This window comes from Micromonas pusilla (genome assembly GCF_000151265.4).
Source record: "Micromonas pusilla CCMP1545 genomic scaffold MICPUCscaffold_11, whole genome shotgun sequence".
Lineage (NCBI taxonomy): Eukaryota > Viridiplantae > Chlorophyta > Mamiellophyceae > Mamiellales > Mamiellaceae > Micromonas > Micromonas pusilla.
Window position 1 is genome coordinate 25,174 of NW_003315892.1, and position 26,840 is coordinate 52,013.

General features: G+C 67.7%; 14 protein-coding genes across 14 annotated transcripts; 6 read left to right on the forward strand and 8 right to left on the reverse strand.

Moving 5' to 3' along the window:
• Nucleotides 1-109: 109 nt before the first annotated feature.
• Nucleotides 110-2,884, forward strand: MICPUCDRAFT_51493 (uncharacterized protein; the record flags this gene model as incomplete). Its single annotated transcript, XM_003061812.1, has 1 exon — nucleotides 110-2,884. The coding sequence occupies one exon, from the start codon at nucleotides 110-112 to the stop codon at nucleotides 2,882-2,884; it is 2,775 nt and encodes a 924-aa protein (XP_003061858.1).
• A 426-nt stretch (nucleotides 2,885-3,310) lies between these two features.
• On the forward strand, nucleotides 3,311-3,976 carry MICPUCDRAFT_51494 (uncharacterized protein; the record flags this gene model as incomplete). Its single annotated transcript, XM_003061813.1, has 1 exon — nucleotides 3,311-3,976. One exon carries the CDS (start codon nucleotides 3,311-3,313, stop codon nucleotides 3,974-3,976), a length of 666 nt encoding a protein of 221 aa, XP_003061859.1.
• Nucleotides 3,977-4,039: 63 nt separating this feature from the next.
• Nucleotides 4,040-5,039, reverse strand: MICPUCDRAFT_51495 (uncharacterized protein; the record flags this gene model as incomplete). The annotated part of the gene is made up of 2 exons (XM_003062024.1): nucleotides 4,040-4,611; nucleotides 4,667-5,039. The coding sequence occupies 2 exons, from the start codon at nucleotides 5,037-5,039 to the stop codon at nucleotides 4,040-4,042; spliced, it is 945 nt and encodes a 314-aa protein (XP_003062070.1).
• Nucleotides 5,040-6,198: 1,159 nt separating this feature from the next.
• Nucleotides 6,199-8,578, reverse strand: MICPUCDRAFT_35463 (uncharacterized protein). Its single transcript, XM_003062025.1, has 2 exons — nucleotides 7,996-8,578; nucleotides 6,199-7,830 (listed from the first exon to the last, which is right to left on the reverse strand). Exons 1-2 carry the CDS (start codon nucleotides 8,496-8,498, stop codon nucleotides 6,765-6,767), a joined length of 1,569 nt encoding a protein of 522 aa, XP_003062071.1. The 5' UTR covers nucleotides 8,499-8,578; the 3' UTR covers nucleotides 6,199-6,764.
• A 397-nt stretch (nucleotides 8,579-8,975) lies between these two features.
• On the reverse strand, nucleotides 8,976-10,130 carry MICPUCDRAFT_51498 (uncharacterized protein; the record flags this gene model as incomplete). Its single annotated transcript, XM_003062026.1, has 1 exon — nucleotides 8,976-10,130. One exon carries the CDS (start codon nucleotides 10,128-10,130, stop codon nucleotides 8,976-8,978), a length of 1,155 nt encoding a protein of 384 aa, XP_003062072.1.
• Nucleotides 10,131-10,267: 137 nt separating this feature from the next.
• MICPUCDRAFT_51499 (uncharacterized protein) lies at nucleotides 10,268-11,788 on the forward strand (the record flags this gene model as incomplete). Its single annotated transcript, XM_003061814.1, has 1 exon — nucleotides 10,268-11,788. One exon carries the CDS (start codon nucleotides 10,268-10,270, stop codon nucleotides 11,786-11,788), a length of 1,521 nt encoding a protein of 506 aa, XP_003061860.1.
• Nucleotides 11,789-11,799: 11 nt separating this feature from the next.
• Nucleotides 11,800-14,053, reverse strand: MICPUCDRAFT_51500 (uncharacterized protein; the record flags this gene model as incomplete). The annotated part of the gene is made up of 2 exons (XM_003062027.1): nucleotides 11,800-13,440; nucleotides 13,638-14,053. 2 exons carry the CDS (start codon nucleotides 14,051-14,053, stop codon nucleotides 11,868-11,870), a joined length of 1,989 nt encoding a protein of 662 aa, XP_003062073.1. The 3' UTR covers nucleotides 11,800-11,867.
• A 494-nt stretch (nucleotides 14,054-14,547) lies between these two features.
• Nucleotides 14,548-15,799, forward strand: MICPUCDRAFT_10915 (uncharacterized protein; the record flags this gene model as incomplete). The annotated part of the gene is made up of 2 exons (XM_003061815.2): nucleotides 14,548-15,123; nucleotides 15,332-15,799. Coding segments are annotated over 2 exons (1,044 nt in total), but the record flags the coding sequence as incomplete, so codon positions are not given.
• A 107-nt stretch (nucleotides 15,800-15,906) lies between these two features.
• Nucleotides 15,907-19,963, reverse strand: MICPUCDRAFT_51502 (uncharacterized protein; the record flags this gene model as incomplete). The annotated part of the gene is made up of 6 exons (XM_003062028.1): nucleotides 15,907-17,452; nucleotides 17,595-17,834; nucleotides 18,122-18,505; nucleotides 18,697-19,110; nucleotides 19,544-19,732; nucleotides 19,919-19,963. The coding sequence occupies 6 exons, from the start codon at nucleotides 19,961-19,963 to the stop codon at nucleotides 16,190-16,192; spliced, it is 2,535 nt and encodes an 844-aa protein (XP_003062074.1). The 3' UTR covers nucleotides 15,907-16,189.
• A 1,134-nt stretch (nucleotides 19,964-21,097) lies between these two features.
• Nucleotides 21,098-21,298, forward strand: MICPUCDRAFT_9626 (fanciful K+ uptake-b family; the record flags this gene model as incomplete). Its single annotated transcript, XM_003061816.1, has 1 exon — nucleotides 21,098-21,298. A coding segment is annotated over one exon (201 nt), but the record flags the coding sequence as incomplete, so codon positions are not given.
• Nucleotides 21,299-21,675: 377 nt separating this feature from the next.
• On the reverse strand, nucleotides 21,676-21,837 carry MICPUCDRAFT_51504 (uncharacterized protein; the record flags this gene model as incomplete). Its single annotated transcript, XM_003062029.1, has 1 exon — nucleotides 21,676-21,837. The coding sequence occupies one exon, from the start codon at nucleotides 21,835-21,837 to the stop codon at nucleotides 21,676-21,678; it is 162 nt and encodes a 53-aa protein (XP_003062075.1).
• Nucleotides 21,838-22,331: 494 nt separating this feature from the next.
• MICPUCDRAFT_51505 (uncharacterized protein) lies at nucleotides 22,332-23,138 on the reverse strand (the record flags this gene model as incomplete). Its single annotated transcript, XM_003062030.1, has 1 exon — nucleotides 22,332-23,138. One exon carries the CDS (start codon nucleotides 23,136-23,138, stop codon nucleotides 22,332-22,334), a length of 807 nt encoding a protein of 268 aa, XP_003062076.1.
• A 207-nt stretch (nucleotides 23,139-23,345) lies between these two features.
• CDKA (cyclin dependent kinase a) lies at nucleotides 23,346-25,080 on the reverse strand (the record flags this gene model as incomplete). The annotated part of the gene is made up of 4 exons (XM_003062031.1): nucleotides 24,732-25,080; nucleotides 24,252-24,505; nucleotides 23,999-24,095; nucleotides 23,346-23,805 (listed from the first exon to the last, which is right to left on the reverse strand). Exons 1-4 carry the CDS (start codon nucleotides 24,992-24,994, stop codon nucleotides 23,346-23,348), a joined length of 1,074 nt encoding a protein of 357 aa, XP_003062077.1. The 5' UTR covers nucleotides 24,995-25,080.
• Nucleotides 25,081-25,388: 308 nt separating this feature from the next.
• On the forward strand, nucleotides 25,389-26,805 carry MICPUCDRAFT_48349 (uncharacterized protein; the record flags this gene model as incomplete). Its single annotated transcript, XM_003061817.1, has 2 exons — nucleotides 25,389-25,973; nucleotides 26,166-26,805. The coding sequence occupies 2 exons, from the start codon at nucleotides 25,389-25,391 to the stop codon at nucleotides 26,718-26,720; spliced, it is 1,140 nt and encodes a 379-aa protein (XP_003061863.1). The 3' UTR covers nucleotides 26,721-26,805.
• Between the last annotated feature and the right edge of the window lie 35 nt (nucleotides 26,806-26,840).

Here is a 26,840-nt window from a genome sequence, read left to right on the forward strand (position 1 = left end):
CCACCCCTCGGTTTCAATACCCGCCCTCGGCGCCTTTGAACTCCGTTTCTGACGCCTTTGAACTCCACCCCGACGTTCGCTTGTATAGAACGACCCTGACGAAGACGCGATGGAGGAGGAGGCTGACGACGATTTCGACGCCGACGCGCGGATGGAAGTCTCCGCCGCCGCGGCGTCGTTGCTCAAGTCCCCGACGCGCCCTTCGCTGAAAGCCCCTGAGGTTCGCATCGGCGCGCCGCCGAGCGCGCAGAAGGCGTCCGCGGCGGCGAGGCGCAAGTCCCTGCGCTTCGTCTCCGACGACGACATGGAACAAGTGCGCTTCATTCCCGCGCACAACGGCGAACCCGAGCTCTGCGGGCGGATCGCGCCGAACGACCACGCGATCATGTCCGGCTCGCGCAAGCGCGCGCCGTCGGTCAAGTTCGCGGACGCGTCGCCGTCGCCGAAATCCGCCGCGGACGACGAGGAGACGCTGCGGGACGTCGTGAACAAGATTGGCGACGTCGGCCACACAGGACCGATTCCAAAGTTATTTTTCGCAACCGCCGCGACTACCGAAGCCGCGACTACCGAAGCGTCGCCGAACGCGAAAAGTTCGAACGCGAGCAAGAAGCGCCGATCGGTGTCCTCGCCGGTCACGAGCGGCAAGCGAAGGAGCGCGGTGTCGTTCGCCATCGGCCAGGCTGAGCTCGTCGGAACGCCCGTCGCCGGGGACGCGGGTTCACGAAGCAGCGGGTTCACGAAGAGGAAAGGGACCCCCGCGCCGCCGTCGATGGCGGACGACAACGAGGGGGACGACGACGAGGAGGAGAACGATGAGAACGATGAGAACATGGAGGACGAGGTCGACTACGAGGTTGATGAAACTGAAAACGCCAAACCGACGAACGTTACGATTGTCGAGGAGGAGGGCGTCATCGACGACGAGGAGGAACGCGGCGACGCGACGATGGACGACACCGGGGAGCTGAACGACATCACCGCCGGCAGCGACGGCAGCGGCGCCATCCCGGTGTTTCGCTTGGGCGACGTCGGCAACACCGGCCCGATCCCGCACTACTCCCCCGCGTGCAAGGCGTCGCCGTCCGCGGTCGCCGTCGGTCGCGGCGGGAAGAAGCCCCCCCTCAGCGCGATCAAATCCGCGGCCAAGTCAAAGTCGCCCGCGTCGTCCGCGGCGAAATCGGCGCGGTCGCGGCGGTCGTCTCGCGGCACCACCCCGGACGCGGACGCCGCCACCCCGGCGTCGCGCGCGTCGTCCCTCGCGGCGCCGGCGAACACCCCGGCGACGTGCGCGGGCGCGAGCGCGAAGAAGAAGGCTGCGATTTCGGCGTCGCTCGACGGGATATCCGCTGCTTTCGCCAACATCGCGCAAACCCCGGGCGGGCACGCGCTTCGGCGAAGCGTCAGCGCCGTCGCGCGCCTTCTCGCGGACGCGACGACAACGCCCGGGGCCGGGACCAAGAGCGCGTTAACATCGCCCGCGGCGTCCATCGCGCGCACGATCGAGGAGGACATCACCGGCGCGGTGCACTTTGTTCGCGTCGCGGAGGAACGCGCGCACCAAGAGGCTGCGGAGGACGCCGCCGCCGCGCTCGCCGCGCGATGCCTCAACGACGACACCATGGAGGAGGAGGAGGACGCGGAGGATTTCGATTTCGACGAGGCGTTCGCCATGGACGCCGCGCTCGCGGCGGAGGGCGTGAAGGATGTCGAAGTCGTCGTCGACATTGAAAAAGCGCTCGCCGCCGCCGGCGCGGCGACGCCGGAGAAGGTGCAGCAATGGCTCGAGGACAACCTCGCGGAGGCGAACGTCGCGGACGCGATGGAGGACGAGGAAGACGTCGAAGTCGTCGCCGTCGCGGCGCACGACACGACCGCGAGCACGCCAAAGTCCGAAGCGGCCGAAGCGGCGGGCGGCGCGAGCGCGAGGTCCAAGTCGTCTGTCGGCGCGAAGTCGTCCAAATCGTCGCGTTCGCGCCGGTCCTCCGTCGACGCCGCCGTCGTCGCCGCCGTCGCCGACTCGGCGAAGAAGAAGGCGGCGTCCACGCCCGGTCTCGGCGTCGCGACGACGCCCACGTCGGCGGAGATGAACGCGGCGGAACGATCGTCGTCCCCCGCGACGCAAATCTTCAAGCACAAGGGCGCGAGCGCGGGCGGTAGGCTCTACGTCGGCGGGCTCTCGGCTCGCGTGGCGACGTTGCACAAGGCTTTGCGCGCGACGCGCGCCGCGCTCGTCAAGGAGCGCGCGCGCGCCAAATCGATGGAGGCGACGCACGCGCGCGCCGTCGAGGAGTGGACGCGCTCGACGCGCGCCGCGGCGGAGACGGCGAGCGCGGAGACGGCGGCGGCGGTGGCCGCCGCGAAGGCGGCGACGGACCGCGCGGAGGCGGCGGAGGCGGCGCTCGCGGCGGCGGAGGCGGCGCTCGCGAAGCCGCGGACGCCGCTCAAGGCGTCCACGCCGGTGAAGCTCACGATCAACGTCAAGGCGAAGACGCCGGTGAAGACGCCGGTGAAGGCGAAGACGCCGGTGAAGGCGAAGACGCCGATGAAGGCGAAGACGCCTACCCCGGCGAAGTCCCCGGAGGACGTCTGCGCGCCGTGCGAAGAAGAGGAGGAGGAGGAGGACGCGCCGTGCAAGGCGTGCGGCGTCGCGGACGACGCGGACGCGCTCCTGTGCGACGGCTGCGACGCGGCGTATCACATGGCGTGCCTGAAACCCAAGCTCAAGCGCGTGCCGAAGGGGGATTGGTTTTGCAAGGCTTGCAAGGATGCCAAGGCGGCGGCCAAGGCGGCGGCGGCGCCGCCGAAGCGCGGTCGCGCGGCTGCGGCGAAACCGGCCGCGGAAGCGCCCGAGCCGAAGCGTCGGTCGACGCGGGCGCGGTGAGCCCGCCAGCCTGGTGATCGCGTCGAGGAGGAGGAGGGTCTTTCATGGGTTGGGTTATAACGAACGGGTCGCGTCGATCTGAGGGACGGCTCGACAGACGACGCGAACGAATCGAACGGGGTTGGGGGGGGAACGAAGCGTCGCGTCGACGACAGCCGCGCGCGCTCGAGTGAACGACGTCGACGATCGTCGCGACTGTGTTTTCATACATATCACATATCACATATCACGTTTCACGCGTCGCGTCGCATCGCATCGCATCGCGCGGCTCGCGGCTTCCGCGGCGACGGCGACGCCGCCGTCGCGAGAAAGTTTGGCTCAGACTCGTCTTGCTGGAACTGTGTGATCGAAGCCGACTCTCGTTCGGCGGAGTCGGATTCAGCACTAATCCTCGCGCGGCGGACCCGATCCCCCCCCGCGCGCGAGATGTCCGCCGCACCCCCCGGGGAGAACCCCGCCACGGTGGAGACGCCCGTGGACATCGCGAAGTTGAAGTCCGCGTTAGGGTGCCCGATGTGCGGCGAGATGTTCAACTTCCCGGTCACCGTGGTGCGTCCCCCCCCCGAGGGGATGGGACGGATCTCTCCGAATTCTGTCATCATCCATCCTCTTCGCGCTCGCCCCGCTCCGCGTCGCGAACTCACTCCCCGTTCCCCGTCCGCCCCAAACTCGCAGATCGAGTGCCTGCACACGTTCTGCCACGCGTGCATCGTCAAGGAGGTGCAGCCGGGGAAGCCGGCGAACGCGTGTCCCAAGTGTAAGATCGCTTTAGGTGCGTTCTATACGCTGGTCCCCATACGACCGCGTCGGCGTGGTGGACGCCGATCCTTAAGGACTTTTGCAGGCGTCTCTCTCCGCCCAGGGTCCCTCGCTTTCAATCCCCGCCCTCGACGCCTTTCAACTCCACCCCGACGTTCGCCCTTAGGGAACAACCCGTTCGTGGAGAAGAAGATCGTCAAGGACGCGCCCAAGACGGGACTGGTAGACAAGCTACGGTCGGCGGGGAAGTGCCTCTCGGCGGAGGAGCAGAGCGCGTGGGACGCCAAGGCGGCGGCGGCGGCGGCGGCGGCGGCGACGACGACGACGGGATGAATACTACTGTAGCCCTAATACGCTTATTAGGAACGACGCGCGCGACGCGACGCGCGTCCTCCGTTATTTCTTCCGCTTCCCTCTCTTGCCGCCCCCCAGGCCCAACGACGCCTCGAAATCGTCCCCCCTCTTCGCCGCCCCGCCGCCGTTCCCGGCGTCCCCGTCCCTCTTTCTCACCGCGACGCCGATCGCGACGGGCGACAGCGGCAGCGTCGCCCACCCGTCGTCGTACTCCGGCCGTTCGAACGCCCGCGCCGCATCCGACGACGTCAGCGCGTCTAAAACTTTTCCCTTGCCGAAGGACATGTCCTCGCAGAAGACGAGCGGCGCGCCCGGCTTGAGTATCCTCCCCGCCTCCGCGATGATCTTCGCCGGGTCCGCGCTCTTCCCGAGCGCGCCCGTGGTCACGACCGCGTCGATCGACGCGTCGGGTTGACCGGTGGGATCCTCGTTCGGCTGCGCTTTCGCGACGAATGGCACCGCGCTCGCGACGCTGAGGGTCGTTCCGTCGTTCAAAGCGACGTCGGGGTGGGGTTCAAAGGCGTCAGGGGCGGAGTTGAAAGGCGTCGAGGTGTGTCGGGATTGAAAGCGTGGGACCCTGGGCGGAGAGATGCGCCGCGCCGGGAGAGAAAGTCCTCAAGGAACGGCGTTCACCACGCCGACGCGGTCGTATGGGGACCAGTCCGATACTAGCTAGAACGCGCCTGACTTGGATGAGCAGGTCCTCCTTCGCGTCCGGGTCCACGCCGACGACCATGCCGACGGTCTTCGGGTAGTAGTACAGGTTCTTCCCCGCGCCGACGCCGTACTCGAGGACGCGGCGCGCGGTCGGGGGCACGTGCCGGCCGATCATCGCCGCGGTGATGAACTGCACGCGCCAATAGACGACCGCCTTGGCGATGGCGAATCCGCCGAGGAGCGCGAGCGTCGCGCCGAGCGGGGTGGGGGACGCGAGCGCGAGCTCGAACAGCGCGGGCGGCGGCGGCGTATCCGGCGGCGGCGGCGCGGAGGAGGACGCGGCGGCGACGACGTCGTCGAAGAACGTCGCCGACGACGCCGCCATGGCGGGGGAGGAGGCGGCGGCGGCGGCGGCGGCGACGAGCGACGACGCGATCGTCGCGGTCGTCGCGGTCGTCGTCGGCGTCGTCGGCGTCGTCGCGCGGACGCGGTCGTCCGGCGACGCGGTCGCGGCGACGACGCGGCGGACGCGGTCGCGGCGACGACGCGACGCCGGCGCGGGGTGGTGGACCCCGCGCGCGGCGAGGATCATCGGAGACGTCGACCCGTGAGACGCGACGGTCGCGGTGACGACTGACGACTTCCGCGTGTTGTGAGATGGTGACTCATCACCACGACAATCATTCATCCCAGCGCGATCTGATCGGGGACGGCGGGCGCGGTCGCGTCCGCGTCCCTCCCGCGTCGTCGCGGTCATCATGGACCGCACGAAGGACGTCGTGACGTTCGCGCATCCGAACATGCGCGGCGGCGGCGACCCCGTCCGCGTGCGCCAGAACACGGACGACGCGAACGCCGCGGACGCCGTCAACATCGCGAGCCAACATCGGCGCGACCCCACCGCGCGCTGGGTGTGGGACGCGGCGACGTCCACCGCGACGTGGCTGTGCGAGCATCCGGAGTTCGTTCGCGGGAGGGACGTCGTGGAGATCGGCGCGGGGACGGGGTTACTAGGTACGTAGGAGAAAGACGCGCGCGCGCGGGCGTCTTCGTCTCGACGCTCCAGTCGTCTCCTCCCGATGACGAGTCCCGACAGTGATGATGAGCTGAGCGTTGAGCTGAGGGTGGAGTTGAAAGGCGTCAGTTGGAGTTGAAAGGCATCGAGGGCGGGGATTGAAAGCGAGGGGTGGGGGGAGAGATGCGCCGGGCAAAGTCCTTAAGGATCGGCGTTCACCACGCCAACGCGGTCGTATGGGGACCAGTGTAAAGAACGCCCCGAGAGAGCGCAATAGATCCATCTCGCGCTACTAACGTCAGATGACATCATCCATCGTCCGTCCGCCAGGCATCGTCGCGTCGAGACTGGGCGCGAAGCGCGTCACGCTGACGGACCTCCCCTCGGAGCTCCCGCTCCTTCGACGCAACGTCGCCGCGAACGCGAACGCGAACGCGAGCGCAGCGGGGATCGACGACGGCGGCGAAGAAACGTGGTCGTACGGGGATCATCAGTCTGATGCCGGGACGAAGCTCCGCGTGATGCCGTGCGCGTGGGGCGACGACGCCGCGCTCGCGTCGCTCGGGACGTACGACGTCGTCCTGTGCTCGGACGCGCTGTACCAGAACGACGAGGAGACGCAGGCGAAGCTCGCGAGGACGCTGAGTCAGGTGCGTTCTACACAAAAGTTTTTCACCCATCGCCCGGTTTCAACATTTGATCGCGTCCCCTTTCAACTGACCGGTGAATGTTTTTTGTACTCAGCTCACGAACCGTGAAACGCCCGACGCGAGGGCGTTATTCGCGTATCACTTCCGGGAGAATTTAGCCGCGGATCGTCGCTTCTTCGAGGCGATCGCGACGCTGATGAGCGACCCGAAGCAGCACGACGTCGTCGACGGCGAGCTCGACGCCGACGAGCTTTGGCTGTTCGAGTACGCGCACGCGAAGAAACCCGCGGTGGGGGGATCGTAGAGTGGTACAGTACAGGTACTACTGCGCGGAGGTAACTTTAGTTTGCGACGACGACGCGAGTACTTATTTAGTCTCTACGAAGGTAGCTAGTACACGTAGGCGTAGAAATCAACGATTCGATCGACGAAATTACCTAGTAGTCTACGCGCTCCCCGGCGGCAACGGAGGACAAGGCGCGCCGCAGCTCACCGCGCACGCCGGGCCCTTGCTATCCCTCGCGCCGTTAACGCCCGTCATGAACTCTGGGTTCCGCTCGCACCACCCTTTCCGCGCCCACTCCGCGCATTCGTCCCACTCGTCCACGCACCTCGCCGTCGCGTCGACGGCAGCGCGGTCGCCTCGCGTCAACGACGGCATCGGGAGCTCGCCCGTGAAGCGCCCGTCGAACTTCGCGACGCGTATCCACTTCACCGCTGTCCATTTCTCGCCTCTGAGCACCGGGCACGCGCCGTGGAGGCTCCCTTCATCTAATTTGTAGTCGGACGTCAGCGACCAGAACAGCACCGCGTCGCCGCGTTTGGACTTCACCGGCAGCCCGCGCTTCGCGCAGTCGCTGAATGCGCCGTCTTTTTCGCCGTCGTGGAATCCTTCCGGTTTCTTCGCGTTCGGAAATATCGTCTCCCCGCCCTCTTCGGTGTCTTTGAGGTAGATCAGCATCGTCGCCATCCGCTGCCCGCCGCGGTTCGGCGAGGGGTTGATCTTATCGTGGAAGTAGTCGTAGTGCGGGTCGTACTTTTGCCCGTGTTCGTATCGCAAAATTTGCATGCCCTCGCCGTTCTCCTCGGGCAGTCCGACGGCGGCGGCGACGCGTTCTTCCACCATCCGCACCGTCGGCGTCTGCCCTTTCGTCAAGAACATCCCCGCGGAGGTTCGAATCCCGCTCTTCGTGGACTTCTTCCCGCCGTCGGCGACGACCGTCGACGGCGCGAGCTGCGCTTTCGCGAGCGCGATCAGATGCCGGCACTCCTCCTCGGTGAGAAAATTTCTAAAGAGGTACGCCTTCGGACGCGTCGCGGACAACACGAGCGGCGGCGATCGCGGGAACCCCGGGACGTTAACCAACTGGTCCGCGCGCGCGTACACCGACTTGGGGAGCGGGCGCGCGCTGGACAGGAACCGCTCCTCCGACTCCGCGGCGGCGACGGGGGCGGACGGACTTTCCTTCGCCACCGGCTCGTCCGGGTCGACGTAGTCGTCGCCGCCGAGACTGGAGGGGTGGAGTTCAAAGGCGTCAGAAGCGGAGTTGAAAGGCATCGCGGTCGGGGATTGAAAGCGAGGGACCCTGGGGGGAGAGACACGCCGGGCAAAGTCCTTAAGGATCGGCGTTCACCACGCCAACGCGGTCGTATGGGGACCAGTGTATAGAACGCACCTGGAGGGCTCCTCGTCCTCGTCCTCCTCGTCCGCGTCCGCGACGTCCCGCGCGTCGTCTGTCTCCGTCTCCGTCTCCGGGGGCGCGTAGTCGCTCTCGTCGACGACGTCCGACGCGTCGACGCGGGGCACGCCGTCGTCGCCGTCGCCGTCGCCGTCGCCGTGGCCGTGGCCGTGGCCGTCGCCGTGGCCGTCGCCGTCCGTCGTCGGGCTCGCGACGTCGTCTCCTGCTCGCGACGTCGTCTTCGTCGTCGCGGCGTTCGCGTTCGCGTACAACGCGTCTAGCTTCTCGTCCATCGCGACGCGCGCGCGCTCCTTGATGGTCGCCGTCAGCGCGCCGCGCTTCGCCGCGGACGCGAGCGATTCGCGCGTCGTCGTCGTCGTCGCGCTCGGCGCGGCGTTCGTCGGCGCGACGCCGCCGACGACGCGGATCTCGTCGACTCGAGGCGCGCGACGACGAAACGGCGCGCGCGCGGATCCGGCTCCGGATCCTCCCGCGTCCATCGCGTCGTCCACGCTGGAGAGCGCCTCGGAGATCGTGAACACGGTCCACGCGAACGCGAGCGCGGCGAGGAGCCACGGGAGGCTGATCGGGAAGCCTGCGGGAATGGACGCGACGCGATGGAGGAGGACGAGGGACGGGGGGGGTGAGGCGAGGACGCGCGGGTCGGAAGAGATTCAATCGATCGCACAGGACAGGACGACGACGACCACGATCGCGTCAGATCTGCCGCGCGCGACGCGGCGTGCGGCGGGAACCGACGACCGACGACGCACCGGACGCGCTGGACTTCCGACCGCCGGCGCGCGGCATCAGCGCCGCGCCGCGCATGACCATATCGCCCCTCGTGCGGGGGTGTTGTGTCCGAGGGCGCGGCGACGGTGTCGAGTTGATGTTGTCGCGCTCTATAAAAATCCGAAGTATGAGGCGACATCGACAGCTGTATAAATAATACGTCGGACGGCCGGTCGCTCTGTTCATCACCCCGCGCCTCCAACGCACTCCGCCCACGCCCGCCGCGCTATCCCCAGCCACTCGCGCTCGGACACCTTCCCGCGCTCGCCTCTCACGCCGCCGACGAACGCGCGTCGCTCGCTCGCGAAGACGAACCGCCGAAGCTCTCTCGCGACCTCGTCGTGGCGGCGTCGGCTGACTCCGTCGCCGTCGTCCACCTCGGGGAGCACGAACACCGCCGCCGCCGCCGCGTCCTCCTCCTCGCGCGTCGACAACGACTCGATCGCGGCGCGCGTCGTCGGCGCCGTCGGCGTCCCGAGGCGCATCGCGCGCGACGCGGGGACGCGCGTCTGACAGAACACGATCCGCGCCCGCTCTCGCGCGCCGCCGACGTCGTCTTCCTCCTCCTCCTTCTCCTCCTCGCGCGCCGCCGCGACCATCGCCTCCGCGGCGCGCGCGTCGTCGTCCTCGCCCATCACGACGACGACGTGACACGTCCGCAGGAGCCACCGCGCGAGGCGCGACGCGACGCGTCGCTCGCGTTCCGCCGCCGCCGCCGGCGGCGGCGGCGTCTTCCCACCCGCGCCCGCGACGGACGTCGACCGCCGTCCGGCGCGCTCGCCCGCGAACAGAGGCGGGGTGTCGACGCATATGACCCTGTCCTCGGCGACGCGAATCGACACCGCGCGCGTTGTGTCGCGCTCGAACGGCGGCTGCCCGAGGACGGACGGCGGCGGCGTCGTCGACGACGACGACGACGAAGCCGCCGCCGAGCGCGATTGCGATTGGTTTTGATTATTTCCTCCGACGCCTCGTACACGCACGCCTCGCGTCTCCCCCGGGCCCCCTCCCTCGGCGCTCTCCTCGCCGCCGCATACGCCGACGGTCGACGGGAACCCTACGAACGTCCCCGCGAGATCGCTCTTCCCCGTCGACTTCGTCCCCATCACGCCGACGACGACGAAGGACGACGCGTCCGTGAGCAGGTGCGCCCTCAGTCGCTCCCCCGCGCACCACGCGCCTCTGTCGTCCACGACGCGCAGCTCTCGCGCGGAGAACGCGGGGGCGGCGACGATCGCCGCCGCCGCCGCCGCGGCGGCGGCGGCGGCGGCGTCGCGCGCGTCCGCGCCGCCGCGCTTGGGGTTCGCGCCGCCGAGGACGACGCGGTGCGTCGACGCCATCGCCCGCGCGCGGCGCGTTGTGACTAGGATGAACGACGCCGTCGTCATCGCGCTCGTGCCGTTCGCGTTCTCGGACGTTTCGATGATGACGCGGTCATCAGTTGCACCTCGCGCGGCGGCGCGGCGGAGGCGGCGCGATGCGCCTCCTCCCTCAAGTCCTCTTCCTAGCGATTCTCCTAGCGATTCTCCTCCCGCGCGGCGCGTCGTCCGCGCCGCCGCTGCCGCCGTGCCGCCCCGGCGCCCCTCCGGGCGCGCCGTCGTGCTACGCGCTCCTACATCTCGAGCGATCGCTCGACGCGAGCGCGCGACGCGTGCGCAAAGCCTACCGCGCCGCCGCGCTCCTCGTGCACCCGGACAAGTGCGCGAACTGCGACGACGCGACGCGTTTGGCGAACCAGAGACGATTCGTCGACCTCGCGTTCGCGTACGAGACCCTACGCGACGACGCGAGCCGGTTCGACTACGAGCGCGGCGCGGGGCGATGGGCGCCGGGGAAGGCCGACGCGAATCCAACGCGCGACGACACCTTCGACCCGTCCTCGACCCGCGGGGGCGCGTGGGCGCGCTCGCGGTTCGACGAGGCCCGCGACCCGCTGCTGACGACGCGCGGATGGGCCGCGCTCGCGGCGTGCGCGCTCGTCGTCGCCGCCGTTCGGGCCGTCGCGAGAGCGTGCGATCGCGCGGCGCGGCGATTCGCGCGGGATCGCGCCGCGACGACGGGCGCGCGGAAGGGCGCCGCGCGGCGCCGACGCGAGCGGGTCGAATCCGAAGCGCGCGCGCGCGAGGTCGCGACGACGACGGGAACGCAGCGGAGGGAGCACCGGCGGAGGGAGATGAACGAGGCGGCGGCGGCGATGGCATCGAGGGTGGCGGCGGCGGCGCGCGACCTGAACGCGGCGACGGGCGGCGGCGTCGACGACGACGACGACGACGCGGTCCCCGAGCGTTTGCGGACGCTCGCGAGGCAGGGGTCCCTCGCGGCTCACCAGACAATGAAGCTGCTGGCGCGGACGCGCGAGTTGTGGGGTTCGGGTAGTGTCGGACATGGGGTGTCGGACACAAGTGTCAGACACGATGTCAGCGACGCGGCCAACACGGACGGGATGGCGGCGACGTTGACGCGCACGTTTCTCGCGCTCGCGTCGTCGCCGCCGCCGTGGGACTCGCTCGTCGTCGGCGACGAAGCGTTGCGGACGCGGCTCGCGGCGTGGGGGAAGGAGGCCGCGCGGTTGGGCAGGGATTTCGTACCGAGTCCATTCGCCCTCGGCTGTACCGGCTGGGACGACGGCACCGGCGACGGCGTCGACGACATGCGACGACTGACGCGTTCGCTTCGCGCGTGGGAGCGGTCGTCGAATCAGTTCGCGACGCTCGTCCGCGAGCTCGCGGCGCACGCGCGCTCGTGCGCGGCGACGCTGCGCGCCGCGGACGCGCGCGACCGAGCGCGATGGAGCAAGGTCGAACGCGCGACGTTGAAGCGCGCGATGACGACGCATCCGAAAGGGACAGAACGGCGGTGGGATCGCATCGCGGAGGCGTTCGAGGGGCGGAGGTCCGTGGAGGAGGTGAAGCGGTACGTCGCGGAGATGGTCGTGCTCGCGCGCGATCGCGCGGGGGCGAGCGCGGAGGGCGAGTCGAGCGGGGCGCCACGCGCGTAGCCGACGGCTTGACGAGATATCTTCGTTCATTAGATCTAAGCTGCTTATGATATTCGTAGACTGGCTCTCTGGATCCGATTTAACAGCCGGGAACCCAACACTTGTTGTTGTAGATCCCCGCGCCGATGACGTCGCCGTCCTTCTCCCCCTGCGACTCGTCTATCCTCAGCATGCACCGCCCGCGCTCGAGATTCTCAGACGCGTCCGAATCCGAAACCGCCGAATTAGTATCCGAGTCGCCGCCCGACAGCCGGAACCGCTGGCACGAGTGATTCGCCGCGCACTTCGCCATGCACGCCGCGCGCGTGACGTCCCCGCGCTTGCCTCCTACGCCGAACGCCTCGAGCTCGCCGCCGTCCGCGCGCGTGACCTTCACCGCTCCGTGCGACCCGCCGCCGTCCGCCGCCGGATCCGGTCTAGTAGACCTCTCATCTGACTCGGTGACCTTCCACGGCGTCGAGAGCCGCCCTCTCAGCCCGCGCTCCGCGGCGACCGCGCGCGCGATCGCGCTCGCGTCCTCGTCGCTCACGCTCACGTTCCCTTTGCGCGCGTTATACCGGCAGTAATACATCTGCATGCACGCGTTCGTCGTGAACGTTCGGCCGATGACCCTCGCCGTCGTCGACGACGGCGGCGACATCGTAAACCCGTACGACAGCCCCCATTCCAACGCGGCGCGCTTGTACCCGTGCTTGTAATACCGATGCGGGAACACCTCGTACAGGAGCGCTCTCGGAGGGAGAAATAAGTACAGCATGCTCTGAAACCCGTGCGGCGTGAGCAGGAGCTCCGCGCGACCGAGGCACCGCGCGAGCAAACACGGCGGCAGAAAGTCGTCGTGCGTGACGACGGTGACGATCCAATCGTCGCCGAGCGCGGCGCCGACGCGCGACGCGACGTCTCCCGGATCCCTCAGCGCCCTGCCGACGTTCCGCTGGTAGATCACCGCGTGGCGACGAGAGTTCGAGTTCGAGTTCGAGTTCGTCGTGGGATCGGAATTGCACGGCGCCGCCGCGAGCGCCGCGGTCGGGTACACGCGCGAGTCCGACGCATCCACCCCCGCCGAGATCCGCCTCGCGTCGTCGTCTTCGTCGTCGTCGTTCTTCCCCCCGTCGAGCCCGCACAGGCGTTCGAGCGTCCCGCGGAGGCTTCTCACGTCCGCGGCGGTCGGCGCCCAGTCCCCGCGCTCGGACTTGGCCGCGCCGAACGCGCCGCCGCCGCCGACGGCGACGGCGACGCCCGCCGTCGCCTCGCACGCCGTCGTCTCGCCGCCGCCGCCGCCTCCTCCGTCTTCTCCGCGACTCGCGGGGCCGGCGTCGACGACGAACCGCTCCTCGAGCGGCTGCGTCGCGTCGAAGTGCCAGCTCGCGCGATCCCACCCGCACGTCAATCCCACGGAGGATGTTGACCTCTTCGAAGTCGACGCCGCCGCCGCCGCCGATCCAATCGTCCCGGTCGGCGCGAACGCGACGCGCCGCGACCGGCCGTCCGTGTACGCCAGCGCCAACAGCAGCCGCGTCATCGGCGTGAGCTGCGTCGTCCACGCGGGCGACGCGACCTGGATGATAACGTCGGGCGCGGGCGCGGACGAGGTCGCGTTGCCGCCGCCGCCGTCCTCGCGCGCGGTCGCGACGCGCAGTCTCGCGTGGTTTCTGACGACGGCGGGTTCCCGTTCAAAGCGACGACGTCGGGGTGGAGTCGAAAGGCGTCAGGGGCGGAGTTGAAAGGCGTCGAGGGCGGGTATTGGAAGCGAGGGACCCTGGGCGGAGAGAAACGCCGGGAGAGAAAGTCCTTAAGGATCGGCGTTCACCACGCCGACGCGGTCGTATGGGGACCAGTGTGAGATGACAGAACGCGCCTGAGATGAAACTCGCAGACGTGGAACCAGTGGTTCGCCGAGTACTTGCGCGGCTTGCGCGTCTCCGGGTCCGGGTCCGGGAGCGCCAGCGCGATCGCGCGCGGCGGCGGCGACGACGAGGGTTCGATCGCGCACGACCGCGCCGCGCTCTCGCACGCGCGCGCGTCCGCCGCGGTCGTCGTCCGCGTCGAAGCGTCGGCGCGCGGCTTCGAATCTCGTCTCGCGTCTCCCGCGCCGACTCCGGTCGCGAGGCTCACGACCCACCCCGTCGTCGCGACGCCGAGGAACGCGCTCGGGAGGTTCACGACGCACGCGACGATCGCGAAGCACAGGAGCGCGGCGCGCTTCGTCAGCGGCCGCGACGACCGCGGTCCCCGCGGTCCCCGCGGCGCGTGCCGCGGAGACATCGTGCCCATCGATCGATCGATCTGGCGCCCGAGGCGCGGCGAGTGGCGAAACTTCGCGAAGTGCCGATCGCGTATTCCGAGCGTCGGGTCAGCGTTCATCGGTCAGTTGATCGGACCGCGGTGAAATGTTGAACCCGAAACGTAGGGTGAACGAACAGATACAGAAGTCCATCTGCCAGCGCGGCAAAAGTGCCCGATGAGTGGTCGCGGTCCACGAAAGGTCGCGCGTCGCGCCGCAACGTTTTTTTTATTCCATCGCCGCGCCGCCGCCTCGCTCTCGCAGCGCGCACGCCATGCACGCGCCCTCCGCGGCCCTCCGCGGACGCGCGACGCCGTCGACGAAACCACCCCAGGTCTCGGCGCGCGCCGCCGCCGCCGCTTCGCGTCCCCTCGCGGTCGCCCCGAGGGCCGCGGCGAGCGCGAAGGCGCCGTCCGCGCCGTCGAGTCCGTGGCCGTGCTCTAAATTCCTCGACGTCGGCGTCTCCACCCCGCCGCTCGGCCTCGGCCTCGCCGCGCTCGGTCGCCCGGGGTACATCAACCTCGGGCACGGCGCGGACATCACGTCGGCGAAGAGCGTGGACGACATGCGCGCGCGCGCGTTCGAGGTCCTCGACGCCGCGTACGCCTCCGGCGTGCGATACTTCGACGCCGCGGCGTCGTACGGCGAGGCGGAAGAGTTTCTCGGCCGGTGGCTCGCCTCGCGGGGGGTGTCGCCCGCGGACGTCGTGATTGGAAGCAAGTGGGGGTACACGTACACCGCGGACTGGAGGGTGGAACTCTCGGCGGGGGAGCCGCACAAGGTGAAGGAGCACAGCGCGGAGAACCTCCGAGCGCAGTTCGCGACGTCGCGAGATCTACTCGCGCCGCAGCTCCGATGCTACCAGATCCACAGCGCGACGAGCGACAGCGGCGTGCTGAGGAACGACGACGTGTTGAACGAGCTCAGAGCGATGAAGAGAGACGGGGGGATGAAGATCGGGCTCACGGTCACCGGCGCGGAGCAGGGCGACGTCATTCGCGAGGCGATGACCGTGAAGATGAACGGCGGCGGCGACGGAGAAGACTCTGAGGTACGTTCTATACACTGGTTCCCATACGACCGCGTCGGCGATGTGGACGCCGATCCTTAAGGACTTTCGCCGGCGTGTCTCTCCGCCCACCCCTCGCCTTCGATCCCCGCCCACCCCTCGCCTTCGATCCCCGTCCTCGAAGCCTTTCAACTCCATCTGACGCCTTTCATCTCCACCCCGACATTCGCTTGTATGGAACGACTCTGAGCTCTTATTCGACGTCGTCCAAGCGACGTGGAACGTCATGGAACAGAGCGCGGGCGACGCGTTGACGGACGCCAGACGCGCGGGGATGCACGTGATCGTGAAGGAGGCGCTCGCGAACGGGCGGCTGACGACGCGGAACGACGCGCTCGCCGCGCAGAAGACGCTCGCGGCGTTGCAAGTGCTCGCACGGGAATTCGGCAACGAGGGCCCCGGGGAGTTTGACTCGTTCGTGTACAAGCCCGACGCCGCGGCGATCGCGATCGCGATGCACCAAGGGTTCGATGCGATGGTGTTATCCGGCGCGAGCACGACGGAGCAGATGCGGAGCAACGCGGGGGCGATCACGCTGCTGCGGAGGTTTCGCGACGGGGGGGCGAGGGCGGAGGAGAGAATAGCGGAGGTGCTCGCCGTTGGACGCGCGGACCCGGAGGCGTACTGGTCGCAGCGCTCGAAGCTGGCGTGGAACTGACGTGAGTATTAATTAACGGATACGGGGATGGCTTTATTAGTTCGTTTGGTATCACGAGCAACGAGTAGGGTAGGGCTAGCTGCTACGAGAGGATGACGTCGTCGCGTCGTGTTGAATTTCTCAAATCATATGTGCAATTGAAAAATATGAAAAAGAGCCGCGACGAGCGGGGGCGTCTCCGTCTCGCGCGCCCCCGAAGAAGAGGTCCTCCTCCTCCTCCCCTCTTCTCGCCGCGTGCTCGCAGCGCGCGCTTCAAAAATCATAGAAAGAATCTTGTTGGTGTTGTGTGTTCTACAGACTACCGCCCGCCGAGACGTCGTCGCGTAATAGGCGCGTCCCGGCTGGCGCGACGGCGAGGGCGAGTCGAATCGACTCGTTCGAATCGTTCGATCACGCCTTGCCGCCCGTCTGCGCGGCAACCTCCGCGGCGAAGTCCTCGACCCGCTTCTCCAAACCCTCGCCGAGGTTGTACTTCGTAAACCTCCGGATGGAAATCTTCTCGCCAATCTCCGCGGTCGCCTCCTTGATGAGCTCGTCCACGGTCTTGCTCGTGTCCTTGATGAACGGCTGCGTCAGCAGCGCCTTCTCGTTCACCATCTTATCCAGTCGGCCCTGGACGATCTTCTCGCGGATGTTCTCCGGCTTGGACTGCAGGTCCTCCATCTTCATCTGCACCTCGCGCTCCTTCTCGATCATCGCCTGGTCCGCGTCGGACGGGGAGACGTACTCGATCTCCGTGCAAGCCGCCACCTGCATCGCGATGTCGTTGGCGAGCTCCTTAAACTTGTCGCCGCGCGCGACGAAATCCGTCTCGCAGTTGACCTCGACGAGGACGCCGAGGCGCGCGCCGGCGTGAATGTACTGCACGACCGCGCCCTCCGCGGCGATGCGCGACGCCTTCTTGTCCGCGCCCGCGATGCCCTTCTTGCGGAGCCACACGATCGCCTCTTCGACGTCGCCGTCGCACTCCCCGAGCGCCTTCTTGCAGTCCATCATGCCCGCGCCGGATTTGTCGCGGAGCTCCTTGACCTGCTTGGCCGAGATGTTCGCGGTGGTCTTCGCGGGGGCGGCGGCTTCCTCCTTCTTCGGCTCCTCCTTCTTCGGCTCCTCCTTGGGCTTCTTGTCCGCGAGCGCCTTGGTCTGCGCCTCAACCTCCGCGGCGAAGTCCTCGTTGCGCTTCTCCATGCCCTCGCCGAGGTTGTACTTCACGAAACGACGGATGGAAATCTTCTCGCCAATCTCCGCCGTCGCTGCCTTGATGTACTCCTCAACCGTCACGCCGGTGTCCTTGATGAACGGCTGTTTCAGCAGCGCCTTCTCGTTCACCATCTTATCCAGTCGGCCTTGGACGATCTTCTCGCGGATGTTCTCCGGCTTGGAGAGCATATCCTCCATCTTCATCTGCACCTCGCGTTCCTTCTCGATCGCCGCCGGGTCCGCGTCGTCGGGGGAGACGTACTCGATCTCCACGCACGCGGCGGTCTGCATCGCCATGTCCGCGACGAGCTCCTTGAACCTGTCTCCGCGCGCGACGAAATCCGTCTCGCAGTTGACCTCGACGATCACGCCGAGGCGCGCGCCGCTGTGGATGTACGCGCCGACCGCGCCCTCCGCGGCGATGCGCGACGCCTTCTTGTCCGCGGAGGCGATGCCCTTAGGGTCGTTCCATACGAGCGATTGTCGGGGTGGAGTTGAAAGGCGTCAGCTGGCGTTGAAAGGCATCGATGGCGGGTATTGAAAGCGAGGGGTGGGCGGAGAGATGTGCCGGCAAAAGTCCTTAAGGATCGGCGTTCACCACGCCGACGCGGTCGTATGGGGACCAGTGTATAGAACGCACCTTCTTGCGGAGCCACGTCGCGGCTTCCTCGATGTCGCCGCCGCACTCCTGGAGCGCCTTCTTGCAGTCCATCATGCCCGCGCCGGATTTGTCGCGGAGGGCTTTGACCTCCTTCGCGGAGACCGCGCCCGCGGCGGCGGGCGCGGCAGCCTTGGGCTCCTCCTTCTTCGGGGCAGGCTCGGGCGCCGCCTTCTTCTCCTGCGTCGGCGGAGAGAAAAAACGAGACGATCGTCGCGGGGCGGGGGAGGGGACGAGTCGAGGTCAGTCGTCGCGTCTTCGTTCGTGCGATGATAAATATGAATGAAAAGCGGCGGTGCGTAGTGTTAGTACACGCCATCGCGACTACTGGGGCTAGTAGCCGCGGCCGGCGCGCTGGGGAGTCGGGTCACGGTTCGAATCCCCCCGCGCGCGAAGAGAATCGAAATCGATCGCGTCGATCCTTCGCTTCTTCACGCGGCGGCGGTTGACGAATCGTCGCTGCTCACCTCGACGACGGGCTCGGCGGCTTTCGCCTCCGCCACGGGCTCCGGCTCCGGCGCGGGGGGCGCCTCGACCTCGGCCTCCTTCACCGGCTCCGGCGCGGCGGCGGGCGCGGCGGCAGCCTCGGTGTTGTCCTTCTTCTTCGCCGCCTCCTTCGTCAGCTTATCCGCGCCCGGAAACTGCGCCGGCGTGAGGCCGATCGACTTGAACGCGTACTCCATGCTCCCCGCGCTCGACTCCGTCTGGATCCCCTCGAGCATCTCCTTGAGGTCCATCTTCTCCTTCATCGAGAGCTTCACCTTCTGCCCGTCCACGCCGAGGACGCGCACCTTGACCGTCTCGCCGACGGTCACGAAGTCCTCCGGCTTGACGTTGTAATCCTCGGACATCTGTGAGGGTCGTTCCATACAAAGCGATGGCGGGGTGGAGTTGAAAGGCGTCAGTTGACGTTCAAAGGCGTCGAGGGCGGTGATTGAAAGCGAGGGACCCTGGGCGGAGAGATGCGCCGGGCAAAGTCCTTAAGGATCGGCGTTCACCACGCCGACGCGGTCGTATGGGAACCAGTGTAAGGAAATCGCACCTCCGTGACGTGCACGAGCCCCTCGACGCCTTCTGCGATCTCCACGAAGGCGCCGAACGCTTGGATGGACTTCACGACGCCCTCCACCGTCGTGCCCTTCTTGATCGCGCGGACGGCTTTCATGCTCTCCTCGCTGGCCGCCTTCTTCGCCTTGCGCTCCTGGAACTTCGCCTCTCTCTCCGCCTCCTTGGCGAGGATGGTTTCGAGTTCCGCGGCGGACGGCGGGGGTTTCATCGTGAGCGAGATGCGGCCCTTCTCCGCGTCGATCGACTTGATGAACACCTGGACCTCTTGGTTCTCGGAGACGACGTCCGCGACGTTCTCGACGAAGCCGTCCTTGAGTTCGGAGATGTGCACGAGGCCGTCGGACTTGGCGCCGAAGTCGACGAAGCAGCCGTACTCTTGCACGCGTTTCTGTTAATCGAGAGAAAGATAGATCGGGGCGCGGAGGGTGGTCAGCGGGGGGCGGGGGTTGGTCGAAGAGGGGGGGGCGCGTCACTCGCGACTCGCGACGGCGTCGACGCGCGACGGCGTCGACGCGCGGAGGCGCGCGCGTCTCGAACGACGACGACGACGACGACGACGACTCGCGAGAGAGAGAGAGCATCGCGGAACGCGCGCGGCGTCGAGGCGTCGACAGCCTTAACCCTAAGCCCTCGAACCGCCGCTTCTGGGCCGTCCGCCGTCGCGTTCTGTGGCTCAGGACGTAATGCCGGCGTTCGGGGCGACGACGCGTTGGCGCGGCGCATCGCGCGTCGCGACACCGCCGAGCAACGCGCCGTCGCTCCTCCTCGCGTGACGCGCGCACGAGATGCGAAGGAGAGCGAATTCGAGCTCGGGGACGCACCACGACTCCCTTGAACTCCGCGCCGACGACGACTTGCTCGTCGGTCACCGTGACGTTCTTCTTCACGAAAGGCTTCTTTCCCTTCGGCTTGGGCTTTTCCTCGGAGACCTCGACCTCGGCGACGGTGGCGCGGAGCGCGACCGCGCGGCGGACGGACTTCGCGTTCGAGCGCTTAACGCCGAAGCGAGCCTGCGTCGTCGTCATCGCGGAAGGGGCGGGCGCGAGGCGTCAGCGGCGGCGAGCGACGGACGGCGGAGCGACGTGTCGGGATAAATCGACGAAGCGGTGGCGCAAAAAGCGGAAAGCGCGGCGCGCGCGGATTCCGCGCCTCCGGCGAACGCGCGCGCTCAGACGGGCGACGTCGCGGACGCGCACCTGGACGTTGGGGGCGACGGTCGCCATGGCGGACGTGGCGGACATTGCGAGAATACGTTCCGACGGCGTGCGTGTCGCGCGCGTGTGGAGTGTTGCGCGCGTCGAGCGCGGAGGCTGTGAAACTAACTCTCTGTTATCCTCTGTCGCTGCGCTGTCGCTCGCACTCAGAGCCGGTCGTTCTACTCGACGGCTCAGACGTACGGAGCGATGTTTCGTACGCGACGTCATTCAGACGCGAGGTAGAAAAACTACTCGTACTCCGCGCGGTCGTTCGCGCGATGACACGTGGTCGCCGGTCGCACTCGGCCGCAGCGACCTCGAGTGCCCTCTCGACGCTCGCGCGCCGCGCGCGGCGCCACAACGACGCGCGAGCATCCCACACGTGTCGTCATGGTGCAGCTTCATCACAACGACGCCGCGAACGACGCCGCGGCGACGAGCGCGGTGCGTATTCGCGCGGCGACCGACGACGCGTCTCGCCCGTCGCGCCCCCGCGTCGGCGCGCGCCGCGCCGCGCAGCCCGCCGCGCTTCCGCGATCGCATCGTTATCGGTCCCTCGGACGCTGACGCGCGCCTCCCTCCCTCCCTCCCTCCCTCCCTCCCTCCCGTTCCCAGGTCGGCCGCGTCGTCCGCCGCGTCGTCCGCGACGTCGCCCCCCTCGGCAGCCTCGCGACGCGCGCGACGGAGCTCCGCGTCGCCGCGCGACGCGCGATCGCGCGCGCGGCGTCGGCTTCCGCCGTCCCGTCGTCGCGCGTCGCGGCGACGACGCCGGCGTCCGACGCCGCGGTCGCGTCCATCTCGCCCATCTCGCTCTCGCGCGCGTACAACCCGCTGCGTCACGGCGCGTGTTTCGCGGCGATGATCCCGGGCGACTCCGCGGTCGAGCAGGTCATCACGAGCGGGCTCTTCAGGCGCGTCCTTTCCGATCAGATGAAGAATTCTGTGCACCACGCCGATCCCTGCGCGTTCTATCTCACACTGGTCCCCATACGACCGCGTCGGCGTGGTGGACGCCGTTCCTTAAGGACTTTCCCGGCGCATCTCTCCACCCACCCCTCGCTGCATTCAATCCCCGACCTCGACGCCTTTCAACTCCGCTTCTGACGCCATCCACGACTCCATCCGTCCGTCCCTAACCCTCACGATCCGAACCGTCCTTAACCCTCTCTATCTCACAGCACGCTCAACATCTACAACACGCTGCTCATCGGCCGCCTCATCCTCACGTGGTTCCCGAGCCCGCCGAGACAGATCGTGTACCCGCTCGCGACGCTGTGCGACCCGTACCTGAATTTGTTCCGCGGGATCATCCCGCCCATCGGAGGCACGATCGACCTGTCGCCGATCCTGGCGTTCACGGTGTTGAACGTGTTCACGAACACCGCGGCGGCGTTGCCCGCGGAGGTGGACGCGAAGGGGAATCTGATTCGATCGCCGACGGCTTCGGAGCGCGTCGGGAGCGTGGCGAAGAAGGCGTGGGCGCGGAGGATGGCGGCGAGCAAGGCGAAGAAGGAAGAGAAAGAGAAAGCCGCCGCCGCGAAGTGAAGCCGAAGGAAGGCGGCATCCACGAGAGAGAGGGAGAGAGAGAGAGAGGAGAGGAGAGGAGAGAGAGGATGGGAGGTTTTTAATATTATACGAGTACGTAACCGCGACTGATTATTCAGACGGCGCGCGCGCCTTCGCGCCGGATCGTTCCTATTTGTAGATCATCTTCTCCTACAGTAGCTATAAAAGATAGGGTCCTACTCGGCTGACTACTAATCCTTGCAGTGGAGGTACAGCGCGGCGGCCATCTTCTCGCCGCCGCGCGCGCTCGGCTCCACGCGCTGCACGTAGTCCTCGCTCCGTTTCGAATCCAAAACGTCGAAAAGCGCCACCGGGACCACCTCGACCCCCGGCACTGAGGGTCGAGGGTCCATCGTTCAAAGCGACGTCGGGGTGGAGTTCAGGGGCGCGTCAGTTGAAGTTTGAAAGGCAGGCGTCGCGGTGTTTCGGGATCGAAACCGAGGCGCGATGGGCGGAGAGACGCACGCGCCGGGCGAAGTCCTCGAGCGAGGAACGGCGCGCGCCGCGCCGACGCGGTCGGTGGGAGGGAACCGGCGCGAGAGACGCGGATGGGACGCGCCAGATATCCTCGACGTCGCCACCTCGTGCGTCTTACGAATGACCGTCTGCAACTTCCCCGGGTTTCGGTCGTAACACATCGCGCACAGCGCGGCGTCCGCCCAGCTCCCGCCCGCCGGCCGCGCCTCGTCCGGGTAGTAAATCGTGCACACGACGACCTTCTTCGGTCGAGGGTCCATACGAGCGAACATCGGGGTGGAGTTCAAAGGCGTCAGAAGCGGAGTTGAAAGGCATCGAGGGCGGGGATTGAAAGCGGGGTGTGGGCGGAGAGAGACGACGGCAAAAGTCCTTAAGGATCGGCGTTCACCACACCAACGCGGTCGTATGGGGACCAGTGTATAGAACGCACCTTCGGTCTCGTCGCGGCGCACAGCTTGCGGACGTAATTCTCCACTCGGTTTTTGAATAAGTCCGCGACGTACCCGAACCCGGGGGGCCACCCCGCGAGACCGGCGACGCACCCTTGGCACCCGCACCCGACGCACCCGCAGTCTACGTCGCGTCCGCGGCACCGGTAGAGGTTCGGCGGCGACGCGCGCGCGCACTTTTCCACGCACGCGGCGGGGACGCAACAGACGAGCGCGGAGAGATTGAGGCACGTGCACAAGAGAGGCTGCAGGGCGACGTCGTTGCCGCCGACGGAGACGATCAGGACGTCGTTCTCCGTGATGTTGTCGCGGACGAACGCGTCTTGCGGGAGCAAGCGGCCGAACGCGCGGTCGTTCAGCGCGGTCGCCTCGACCGCGGCGTTGACGCAGCCGATGGACGACGGCGACGACGACGACGTGTTCGACGACGACGCGTTCCTCCGTCCCGCCCCGCGCGCGTCGTCCGCGGCCGCCTCCGCGTTCATCCAGTAACACACGTCTCTCTTCATCCGCTGCGGCCGGAGCACGCGCTCGTACCCGTTGATCGCGTCCGCCCACGAGTCGTGCCAGTACTTGTTGTCCAGCGACGAATCCCCGGCGAGGAAGACGACCCTGTCGTGTCGCCGTCGAAGCGCGTTCAGCGCGAGCGCGAGGTCTTTCGCGCGATGCCCGTGGAACGGGACGTAGTACCCCTCGATCGCGTCGTCGTCCAGGGGCGTCGTCAGCATCTCCGGAGGGAGAGGGGTGGGGGCCCGCGCGCGCTTCTGAGTGTGAAGCTGATCTGAGTTAACATCAGACTTTTTTCTCGGAAAAGGAGAGACGACGCGACGACGACGATGCGCATGCGTTCGCGTTCGTGCTTACTTCTTCTAAAAACGTGGTACAAGAATCAAATCCCTTGCCCCCCCCCCCACCCCCACCCCCCGCGGCGCAGCTCACTCCGTCTCCTCCCCCGCGGCGTCCGTCTCCGTCTCGCCCCCCGACGACCGCTTCGACGACGGCTGACTCGCCGGCGACGATCCCGCCTCGGGCGAACTCCCCCCGCCGCCGCCGCCGCCGCGCGCGGGCGCGTAATCGTCGAAGAACCGGTGCTCGCACGCCTCCCTCGCGCTGACGCGCTTATGCGGCGCGTAGTGCAGCAGACTGATCAGCAGATCGATCCCGTCGCGATCCAAGTTTGGACACACGTCCTTCCACGCCTTGGCCTTCCACTGCGGAAACTGAGGTTTGTAATCCGGCAGCGACGACACCGCCGGCCACACGTCGTCGTCGGGGGTGCCCAGGACGCGAAATATGCGGTACAGCTGGTCGATCTCGGAGTCGCCGGGGAACAGCGGCGCGTGGTTGATCATCTCCGCGAAGATGCACCCTATGCTCCAGACGTCCACGGGCGTGCTGTGGTGTCGTTCCATACGAAGCGACGTCGGGGCGGAGTTGAAAGGCTTCGTCAGAAGCGGAGTTGATTGTCGTCGAGGGCGGGGATTGAAAGCGAGGGGTGGGCGGAGAGAATCGCCGGCAAAAGTCCTTAAGGATCGGCGTTCACCACGCCAACGCGGTCGTATGGGGACCAGTGTGAGATAGAACGCGCCTGTAGTGCCGCGCGCCCAACAGAATCTCCGGCGATCGGTACCACAGCGTGACGACCTCGTGCGTGTACGCGCGCACGGGTATCCCGAACGCGCGCGCTGAGGGTTTAGGGTTTAGGGAGGGTCGGGTGGAGTCGTGATTTAAACGCGTCAGTCGGGGTCGGTGGAGTCGCGAGGGTGGTCGCGAGGGCGGTGGAACGCTGTGACCGAGGGGGCGGCGGGCGGAAAGAAAGAGAGGAGTCGAACGCGACGCGCCTAGTCCAAAGTCCGCGAGCTTCAGGACGTTCGTGCGCTGGTCCACGAGCAAATTCTGCGGCTTCAGATCGCGGTGCAGGACGCGGTGCGAGTGGCAGTACGCCACGCCCGCGCACATCTGGTACAGGTACCCCTTGATGACGCGTCGGTCGTTGCTGACGTGCGGGTGCGTGTCCAGGTGTTTCTTCAGGTCGACGTCGAGGTGCTCGAAGACGAGGTAGAGCTTCTTGTCTTGGTGGATGACGTCCATCAGGCTGCGACGCGCGCGCGCGGGAGTGGGACGCGGAGGTGGGGGGTGTGGTGGGGGAGTCAGGGGGGGGTCGATCGATCGATCGCGGGGGGGACGATCGCGCCGCGCGATCGCGGCGGCGGGAGGCGCGATCGGATCGATCGGTCGCGCGTCTGGGGATCGAAAAAAGAACGACCGATCGCGTCGTCGGACGCGCGCGTCGTCTTCTCTTTCCTCCTCCTCTCTCTCACCTGACGATGTTCTCGTGCTTCAGCTCCTTCAAGAGCGAGATCTCGCGAATCGCGGTCGATGGCACGCCCTCCTCCTCCTGCTCCAGGCGTATCCGCTTCAGCGCGACCACGTCGTCGTTCGTCCGATTCCGCGCCTTGTACACGACGCCGTAGGTGCCCTCGCCGATCTTCTCAACCTTTTCAAAGTTGTCCATGGACGCGGGGACCTTGCGCGGGGGCGGCGCCTCCGCGGCCTGCCTGACGGCGTCCGCCTCGCGCGTCATCGTTCGCCGTCGCGATTCGCGGCTCGAGGCGCCTTCCGAGGGAGGGGGCGCGCCGGGCGACGACTGGCGGCGTCTTGTGCGGTCGGCTCGACGCGCGCGACCGCGACTGCGCGTCGCTTGGCGGTGGAGGCGCGCGACGGAGATACGCCGAGCGACGAAATCACGAGAAAAAACGAGCGTTACTCGCGCCGCGCGCCGGCATCACGGGACGTACTCCTCTCGTATGGCCAAACAGTTATGTACGAGAGATACAGAGTACACGGTACGGGGGCGAGTGCCCTGCGAGCGGTGATGCTGTGCGGCGAAAAAATAATCGCTGTGAACTGGCGAGATGTTGCGAGAACAACGCAGAACAGCACCGCGAGCGCCGTCTCCGCGCCGTCGCCGACGCGCGATGGGCGGGAACCGCCGAGGCGGCGGCGGCCGCGGCCGAGGCCGCGGCGGCGGCGGCGGCGGCGGGAACGGCAACAACAACTACGGCGGCGGCGGCAACTCGTTCGCCGCGCTGAGCGACCACCGCGGCGGCGGTGGGGGATTCCACGACCACGGCGCGCGCGGCGGAGGCGGCGGCGGCTTCGGCGGAGGCGGCGGCTTCGGCGGCGGCGGCGGGGGCGGAGGCGGTAGAGGAGGCGGCGGAGGCGGAAGAGGCGGCGGAGGAAGAGGAGGCGGAGGAAGAGGCGGCGGAGGAAGAGGCGGAGGAGGAAGAGGCGGAGGAGGAAGAGGCGACGACCCGAGTCTGAATGCGCTGCGCGATGACCTCCAGACCGACCGCGCGATGATGTGGCCGCTGTCGTGCTACGGCAAGGGCGACGAGCGCTGCCTCCTCGGCGGGGACACGTCGTTCGAGGAGCTTCGATGGGTCGTCGGCGCGGTCGCGCTCGCGCGCGGGGACGCGAACGCGGTGCACGCGAGAGCGCGCGAGTTCGCGCGAGGGAAAGAGGACGACGTCAACGCGATCCTGGGCTTCCCCCCGCGTCAGGCGCGTCCCGCACGCTGGTCCCCATACGACCGCGTTCGCGCGGTGAACGCCGATCCTTAAGGACTTCGCCCGGCGTGTCTCTCCGCCCATCCCTCGCTTTCAATCCCGACACACCTCGACGCCTTTCAACTCCGTTTCTGACGCCTTTGAACTCCACCCCGACGTCGCTTTGAATGGTGGAACGACCCTCAGCTCAAGACGGTGTTGGAGAACGCTGCGGCGGGGAGGATGGCGCCCGCGGGCGCGAGCAGGGTGATCGACTGCTCGATGCTTCTGGGGATGGCGACGACGCCCGCGGGGATGGCGACGCCGGGGCCCGGGATGATGGGACCCGGGATGCCGACGCCGCCGGGGGGAATAATGACGCCGGGGACGGTCCCCGGGGGATTCGTCGGAGGGGGGATCCCGCCGACGCCCGCGCCGCCTTCTCCGGCGACGCCCGGAGGGTTCGGATTTTTGCAGCAGCAGCAGCCGCAGCAGCAGCCGCAGCCGCATATGGGCGGCGGCGTGGGGGGTCAGAGGCTGGGACAGTTGGGAGGTTTTCCCGACGCCCCCGCGCCGGGCGGCGGAGGGTTCGGCGGCGGAGGAGGGTTCGCGCCGACGCCGACGCCGCCGACGCCGGGAGGCGCGGGCTCGCAGACGTCCCCGCCGGGGGCGGACGCGGGGAATAACCCGTGGGCGATGCGGCGATGGGCGGTGGGGGAGATCCCGGACGCGCCGCCGCCGCAGCAGTACATCCAGTGGTGAAGCGCGTAGCCCCTTCTATATACAGTAGTGTAGAGTCGGCGACGAAAATCGTTCCTCGTTTACTCGTAAAAAGTCGTTAATAATGATATGATGCGCTCGCCGGCCGCTCTCGTCGTCGAC

Excerpts from the sequence above, each read along its gene's own strand:
- MICPUCDRAFT_35463 (XM_003062025.1), bottom strand. The coding sequence starts at position 8,498 with ATGGACGCGGGAGGATCCGGAGCCGGATCCGCGCGCGCGCCGTTTCGT. Across the intron at positions 7,831-7,995 it reads GAGGACGAGGAGCCCTCCAG|TCTCGGCGGCGACGACTACG; the intron begins GTGCGTTCTATA and ends CCACCCCTCCAG.